We start from the raw sequence: 8,959 nt of genomic DNA, 5'->3' as shown, positions 1-8,959 counted from the left end.
CAATACATTTTAAAGACATCCCTCAAACCGTTTTAAATGATTCTAAGATCTCATGCAGGGGCGTACGCAGAGGGGGGGGGGGGGGGGGGGGGGGGTTTTGGGAGTTCAAACCCCCCCTTTGGTATTTTTATGAGTGTAAACCCCCCTAAAAAAAAACTAAAACCCCCCCCCCCCTTTTTTTTTAATTTAAAAAAAAAAAAAAAAAAAAAAAATTATACCCACGGCTAACGTAAAGTGACCTTACCCCCCCCCCCCCCCCCCCCCAACGAAAAAAATGTCAAATTTTCGAGATAAAAAAAAAAAAAAGAGTGTCCGCTTACCCCCCCCCCCCCACTGAGCGACTTTTCGGCCGGCGCGATTTTCAAATTTTCGGGAGCAAAATATCTCTTGTGTGATCTATATGCCCAACTACATCCCCCTCCCCCAATCCCTCAAAAATGTTTAAAAATACCAATAAAGCAATGTCTGTCTGACCGACGTTAGTTTCTTCAAGTTTCTTTGGTTCCGTGCTTGAGGATGCGGCTGAACTCACGATAGTTGAACAAACCCTTACTATCGATCGGAGCCCCACTTAAAATGCCATCGATCTCCTCCTCGGTAAAGCGATCTCCCATGGTGCTCAGAAGTTCACGCAAGTACGGCTCAGGGATGACACCTACAAGCACGGCAAGAAGGAGACAATTAATCAATAGCAGTACAGGGTTTTTGATGTCTTCTAAATCAATCAGTATTCCTCTTTGAATTGGCAACAGTCATTCCTATTTTCACTCTTTGTAGTTTTAAAAAAAATCTTGTTTTTTAAGAAGGTAAGATATTTTGCCTGTCCTTCTTCAATTATTGACATAAAATTAAAACAAGTTTTTAGTTTATGAGCACGGAGTCAAACAGTTGTCATAGAATAAAACTAAAAGTACTTTTCATTAAAACTCTCTAAGGAAATCTCACTTGAAAAAAATGAAAAAGAAGAAGAAAAAAAAGGAGCTCAAAAGTTATAGCAGACCTGATAAATTGAACTTGAAATAGATATTTGAAGAGAATATAATGTTTGGTCTATCTACATGTAATAATAAAACCTATATGTACATTTATATTAAAGGTAATACAAAGTTTTGGTAAATTTTGAAAATTGGGTGGATAGTGATTCTTTACAATTTTGATATATTTGGATTCCCCTGTGGATGTATTATAAGCACACAAATTTCTAGCCCCTAAAACACTTCTGCTTTCGAGAAAAATGGAATATAAAAATTTACCGGTGCTCCCGGTAAATTTTAATAAATTTCAAATAGCGCCTACGGCCGTACAATGGTAGCTGCGACCATGCACATCTCAGAATATGTAGTTGTGATATATAATTTCCAAACGGGAATAGCTAATCGGTCGATTTCAGTCAAGAAATATTGCTTTATAGCTTAATTAATATACTGACCTTGAGAAGGAGCTATACAACATAAAGAGTTTATTCTTGACAATTTCATAACTTTAGACTCGATTTCAACCGCGACAACGATCATTGAATATTTACGGATCGCATATGCTTCCAATATGTTCATTTGAACCAAATTCATGACCCCATACCAAAACTTTGTATTACCTTTAAGAAGGTATCCATCCCAGGGGATGCTCAAGGCACCTACAAAGCAGTATTATAACACTGGCTTTAACCCAGCTGCCCCAAGGTGCTCAAAGCATTCAAGGAATAAATTCCTACCAGGTATCCATTATTGCACCTGGGGGGTGTTTCACAAAGATCAGAAGTTGAACTTAACTCAAAGTTGGACTTGAACACTATGGAGAGCCATTTGTAGCCTTAAAATAAAATATATTCAAAAGCAAAATTCAAGTTATTTAGACTTTTCATAAATTCTACATCAAGAACATGAAATCTCCTTGATAATAGAAAATATGAAAGATTTCAATTTTTATTTTAATACTTTTGAAATAACTTTTACAAAATATTTCAAAAATACTAACAGCTTTCCATAATTGTTAAATCCAACTTAGGATCTTTGTGAAATACTCCCCAGGGTGGAGAGTGGCAAACGTAAATTAATTCTGAATGAAGGGGTGCAACCTACCACTTGCTTCAGGGTCAAAGCAAGCAAAGGCATTGACGATGACATCCTCAGGGTCCGTACCGTTGAGCTTCTCTCCAAAGAGAGTCAGGAACATGGTGAAGTTGATTGGTCCTGGTGCTTCGCTCATCATGTCTTCAAGATCCTTGTCTAGGGGGTCTTTACCTGTGAAGATACAAATGATGTATATGGTATTTTTGTTTATTCATTCAATATTTTCTTGAGACAGGGAATTATTACGTATACATGTACATCTTTTGCTACGATACTGCTAATAAAAACCGGTTACATTAAACTCAATCATTTATAGTGTATTACAAGGGTTGGTTGAACAATGAACAACAAAAGAATAGGGAAACTAGCAACAAAAATTTGGAAATCTGAGTCACAGACTGAAAAGAATAAATTGTATGGAACTGGCGTTATGTACCCAGGTCAGTACTATAAATTTTTGTCTTCTTTGGGAATAAGGCGTGTTTTTTTTTTTTTTTGTGTGTGTGTGTGTTTTTTCCCTCTCGTTGGGCTAATATTTATCAGTTTTAAATGCTTTAAAGCATATTTTTTAAAAAAAAAAAAACAGTTGGAAAAAAAACTGAAATAAAAAGCTGCCCATAGATTTTTTTAATTTTTCGGGTCAGTCGCAAAGGGCAATACATCTTTTTTTAAAGGCCTAATTCTAAAAGACACTAGTGCCGATCAAACCAATGACCTCTGCATTTCCATTCTAGTGCTCAAACCAAACGACTGCGAGACCCCAACAAAATTACAATTTACCTTCATCTCTTCCCTTTCATTCCCTTTTCTTTCAATCCTGTTTTTTACCTAGAGAAGCATTGGCAAGCATACATGTATCATGGACAAGGGCAATACATCTTGTTTTGATTACCGGTAGGCCTAATACTCAAAGACACTAGTGCCGAGCCTGGGATCGAACCAATGACCCTCCCATTTCTAGTCAAGTGCTCAAACCAAATGACTGCGGGACCTCAACAAAATTACATTGTACATGTACCTTAATCTCTTCCGTTTCATTCCCTTTTTGTTCAATCCATGCTTCTTACTTAGAGAAACAAGCATACCCAATGACTGCGAGACCTCAACAAAATTACATTATACATTTATCTCTTCCCTTTCACTCCCTTTGTTTTGAATCCTTGTTTCTTACCTAAAGAAGCTAACATATCATGAAGATCCTCCTTGTCGATGAATCCATCCCTGTTCTGATCTATCATGTTGAAGGCTTCCTTGAATTCCTGGATCTGTGCTTGATCAAACATAGCAAAGACATTGGAGGTGGCCCTCTGCGCCCTCTTCTTCGTCTTCTTCACTTTGGTTTTACTCGCCATGGTGATTGTTTATCGTCTTAACCTGCAAATAGAAAATATCAGGATAAGGTATATACTAGAAAGATATATACATGTAAGAAGACAAAGCTTGACACTCTATTGACTGTATATTTCAAATTTGTTGAAATACAAACAGGGGGACATGTACAGAGCTGCCAACCTTTGGAAGTACAAATTAGTACTCAGCACCTCCAAAATTAGTATTTTACCATCAAAATTAGTATTTTTCAACCGGCCTTCCTTTCACCTATTAAAAACCTATTGATGTCATAACGCAGCGCAAATGCATACCGTAAAGACCATATTTTTGCTGTAATTAGTTTTTTAAAAACATATTCAATTGTACATGTTCATCTATATACCTTGTTTTAACTGAAAACTCAGTTCTTTTTAGTTCCAAGCCCTTGCTTCAGCCACAAAATCACCTTGAAGATTCTCACACAAGTGACTATAAGCCACTCCATATAAAATGATGCACTGAATTCACAATATGGCTCTTGTAAAAATCTGCAATAATGTAGTACAGTGATGTATCAATGTATCAACTGCTGGACAGACTGTAAAGAGGTTTGTTGAACTTTGAAGCCCCAAAAGAGAAAAGTGTTATAGCTTTGGTGAAGGGCAAGTGCATACTAATACAATGCAATATTATATCAATCAGAATAATGAATGAAGTCATTAAAAAATGATAATTCTTCTTAATATCAAAAGGCTAGTTTAGAGAGAGAGAGAGAGAGAGAGAGAGCGAGAGAAGAGAGAGAGAGAGAGAGAGAGAGAGAGAGAGAGAGAGAGAGAGGGGGTGGGGGAGAGAGAGGGGAGTATCTTCATTCTCTAGGAATAATGGAATTACAGCTTTCCTACTTTCCTTCTCTAGAGATGCCAAACTTACAGCCTTCCTGATAACGTTAATATTCTTTCCTGAACATACAAGCAAAGATGCCCTTCTCATCATAATTGTGCCTTGAGAACCACAGACAAGAATATGAGGCAGGTGCACGAACCCATCACAATTGGACAATTGGATTAATAAAGCAAAAGCTTGAGCCTACACGCAGACCGATTGCACATGCTAAATTTCTACATGACTGTAACTCTATGTAATCTCACAAGGCCTATTTATTGTCCTTTAAGGGACACATAGTATTCAACGTTGGACAAAAGGATTAAATACTACAATGTTCAGGAATAAAGGAGGCAGATTAAGACGAAGAAAAAGAAACATTGACAAGGATAAGAGAGTGGAAGAATTGTTCAGTACTCTGACTTAAAAAATGCAAAAAAAAAAAAATCAATGTAAGATCAACATTTAGTTCTGAAAAAAGAAAGTATTCAATCAAATGTTACATATTCTCCCTAGTGGTAACCATAAAATCTACATGTACATGTACATGTAGATGTCATTGTAGATGTTCATACATGTATGTAAACCATGTAAACTTGCTTTCCCACTAGTTTTTATTGCTAATTCTTCACAAAAAAAAGAGAAGAGAGAGAGATAACTAACAGAGAATTAGTTACAAAAGAACTCTGATAATAAATGTTTATTATTAAAGCAATATTGGTTATTTGTAAAACATACATAAAATGTACGTACATGTATCACACAGATTGCTTGTAGTTGTACGATGTACATTGCATGTCTCTGTTTTAAATATATATATGGCTTTGCAAAACATGGATCAGATCATGACTACATGAACAACTTCTCGAAATCAAACTATTTTGTTTATAAGTGGATGTATGATTTACAAGTACATGTACACATACATGTACTGAAAAGCAAACCTTACTCCAATAAATGTTTGCTGAAAAAAAACACCCATAAACAAAGTTAACAAACACACAATTTTTTTTATTTGTTAAAACCTAACAAAACAAAACAACATCAGCAACAAATCCTGTTGGGTTAAGATACAAAATGAGATCAAAGTAAGCTGAAACTATGCCAGATATTCCCAACTCAATGATCTTTAGGCTATGTCACAGCAAGACGTCACATGATCGTCATTCTTCCATGTACAGTGTACAGTGTACATCAAATGATAAGGCAGAGCAGAGGTCATCTAACAATACACTTCCAAAAAGGTCATTTTTGTCAAGTTTCTTGTCATAAGTAAAGTACACGTATCATACAGTATGTCAAGCAATGTTCTGTCTTTTTGTGTTTCAGTTTGGGGGAATTCTATAGGGATATGTCACAATCTTGAGTAAATTTTTGTTGTTGCTTAGCCAGATACATCTTTAAAAAGAAATGAGAGAAAGGAAGTTTCAAACCAAGAAAGAAAGAATAAGTCTTCAGAGTAAAATTAATAAGAAAATTTGAATTAAACAATGAATCAGTTACGGACCAAGACAAATTTCACCTGTTTTGAGCGAATTTTTTTCAGCATTGTATCCAGCTAAAAACATTTGTTAAACAACGAGTTAACGACACAATTTCAATAGAACCTGTAAGTGATAAGCTAGTATGATATTTATGTCCGGGTAAGAAAACAATTAAATAGCACAGACTCCATCCTTACTTTTGGAAAGATACAAAGACAAAACTAGGGATGATTTTTTTTTAGATCTAGAAAAGACTAGTCTAGATTACAATATCTACTTTGCATTTTCAGCTTTAGAAGTCTACATGTAGGTGGAATGACTTGGTAATGCAATTTTAAAATAGTTTAATATAGATTGGTTGGATGCAAGGTAAAATCACTCTAAAATACATCGCATAATAGCATAACACATATCCCACACATACCATACCATGCCAGTGTCACTGAAGAACCACATTTGCAATGAAAAATATATCCTAAAATATCACATTTTAGCGATGTAATCGGCGGTCCCGCTACCCGAATCTGAAAAATCGAGTATCTTACGCGTGTCTGTAAGAAATATGGGTACCATAAAATGAGCTTTATTTCATGTATTTTTCAGATTTAGAGCCCGATTTTGTGCTGGTCGCAAGCTCAAAAGTATCTCATCGCATGTATTAAATCAATGTAGCCGCACACCGCAACGCACACACGATATCTCTAATTCAGATTCCAATATCCGATCACCACAGTACTAGTTTTCGGCCTGGCGAGCTCCGGGGAGCTCCGGCGCTAGTGCTATAGATGAGTGCGGAAACGCACGGCGCGTGCGCGCGCTTCCTAATGACTTTGTACATGCGGCCGAAAACTGGTACGCTATGCCGAAAACTGACTCCGAAACAGTGAAAATTGAAATGAATATTGTCATGGCAATTCGTGATTTTTTCTGGGATTCTTGTTTTGTTTAAATAATAATAATATTTGCTTCATGATTTGAACAAAAAATGATAATAAATAGGAAGTAAAGGGTCCTAAAAATAGGATTTTGTCTTAAGTGGCCGAAAACGGGCTCCTTTACTCTATACGGCACGTTAACTACAGTACACACTAAACATAGATCTAGACCTATATCTAGTGGGTAATCCTTTGTTAGGATAAAATATTATCAGTGGGCTTGGTGTTTTAGGCAGTATAGATGACACTCCCCACTACTGTATAGGAGTAATCCGTCACACAAACAACTCAAGTGAAACGTGATACACGGGAGCGGGTACTTCCGCATTAGCTTGGGCTCGTCTCCGGCAGACTACACACAACCTACCGTATAAACTCAATGGACAACAAGTTAACCCAAAATGAAAAAAAATGTCTACGCAGGATCCGCATTGAAAATGGAAATATATTCGATAAATTTCACCCACTAGATGTACACAAGAAAGGTGGTTAAGTCTTCACGTTTGTAAAATATATTATTTGATACGGAAAAGTCACAAAGAAATCACACAAAGATGTTAATTCTGACGTAACTGAAAAGGAATTTCGAGTCATAAAACCGCAGAATTGCAACCACTGCACAGCCATACACACCCAACACATTCGCTCGCAAGGTGGTTCTTACATGAAAATGTAAGATAGAATAAATAATTTCTCCAAGCAAATCACTGATTGATCTTCGGTCCCTCACATACCACTCACGATCTGCCATTAACATCACATATTTAAAACAAATACATATATCATTATACACACAAATCTGATGTATTTTGCACGGTATTTACATTACCTCTCGACAGGAATTATCAATGTCAGCCAAGCCCTTTTTGAGAATTGCGCATGCGCCACTTGTTTGAGTCGTGTATAAATTCGTTTGGTACATTTTTGTAAGGTGAGTAAAATGAACAAAGTTGTCCATGATTTTTGTTTTTGAAGACTACTAGTGACAGATTGATGATTGTGTGACTGCGGATGGGGAAGAAGACATCTTTAATTTCTAATTTGTTTAAATATATCTAATTATTAGATAGAAATTACAATAAAAAATATTACACTCATTATCATTATCAATTAGCTGATGAAATTGTATAAAAGATAGAGTCTGTTTTTGCAGACTAGATTGAGTTGAACTTTGCATGTCACGTCTGACGGCGAATGGAGGGCGGGCGGCGCGGGGGGGGGGGGGGGGGGGGGGGGGGGCAACCTAAGCGAATGTGCCGACAAATTCAAAATAGACTATAAAAGCTTCATATTTGCTGACGTAACGTGCAGGCATAGCCACGGGGGAGGGGGGGCACGTACCCCCCCCCCAAAAAAAAAAAAAAAAAAAAAATCCAAGATCGGTTGAACTTTTTTAGACCCCTTTTTTTGACCTCGATCGATGTATGTGCCCCCCCCCCCAAAAAAAAAAAAACCCATCAAACTCTGGCTACATGCCTGGTAATGTGTAAATCAAATTTACATATTTCTTTCGGAGGAGGGGGGGGGGGGGGCTGCTGCCTCCGGCCGGTAAGATATCTTAGCAAACAGAAATGAGGTGACACACTCGTAACGTTTCACTGTTTATACGCAGAGAGATGTATTTATCATGATGGAAATGTGCAGCTGGCTTAGAATTTGAGATAAGCACAGGAGCACGGATTCTAGTCTACCCTGATATCAAGTTAGTTTTGTGAGGTCCCTTCCCATTTGTTCTGTTTAAAAAAAAAATCAAAACATTCTATTTTCCCCACATAACATTTTCTATAATACCCTAACGGTGCATTAAAAAAAAAAAAAATGCAATCTCTGTATGAAAGAAATCTACTCCTTCATCCATTATATTAAAGGCAAAACAAAGTTTTGGTATGGGGTCATTAATTTGGTTCAAATGAACATTATTGGAAGCATACGCGATTTTACAATATTCAATGATCGCTGTCGTTATTGAAATCGAGTCTAAACTGATGAAATTGTAAATAATAAACTCTTTATAGTGTATGGCGCCCTCTCAAGACTGATGTTACTTTAGCTCTAAAATGTTTCTTGACTACAATCGACCGATTGGCTATCCCATTTGGAGATTATATATCAGGGCTGCATATTTTTAATTTTCATGGTCGGAGCTACCATGGCTTTTTGAAATATTTGAAATTTACCGGGAGCACCGGTAAATTTTTGATTGTTCAAAAACTCGAAAGCACAAGTGTTTTACGGGCTAAATTTTCTAGTGACTAACATATCAACAGGGGCATCCAAA

At 36.7% G+C, this 8,959-nt stretch overlaps 1 protein-coding gene across 1 annotated transcript; it reads right to left on the bottom strand.

Annotated features, from left to right (window-relative positions):
- Positions 1–342: 342 nt before the first annotated feature.
- Positions 343–7,613, bottom strand: LOC592760 (myosin regulatory light chain 12B). The gene is made up of 4 exons (XM_792266.5): positions 7,511–7,613; positions 3,241–3,443; positions 2,079–2,240; positions 343–655 (listed from the first exon to the last, which is right to left on the bottom strand). Exons 2-4 carry the CDS (start codon positions 3,419–3,421, stop codon positions 489–491), a joined length of 510 nt encoding a protein of 169 aa, XP_797359.1. The 5' UTR covers positions 3,422–3,443; positions 7,511–7,613; the 3' UTR covers positions 343–488.
- Between the last annotated feature and the right edge of the window lie 1,346 nt (positions 7,614–8,959).

Source organism: Strongylocentrotus purpuratus, unplaced genomic scaffold (genome assembly GCF_000002235.5).
Source record: "Strongylocentrotus purpuratus isolate Spur 01 unplaced genomic scaffold, Spur_5.0 spur5_scaffold_13, whole genome shotgun sequence".
NCBI lineage: Eukaryota > Metazoa > Echinodermata > Echinoidea > Camarodonta > Strongylocentrotidae > Strongylocentrotus > Strongylocentrotus purpuratus.
The sequence above is the reverse complement of the archived record's forward strand: the minus strand, read 5'-3'. Positions and strand labels throughout refer to the sequence as shown.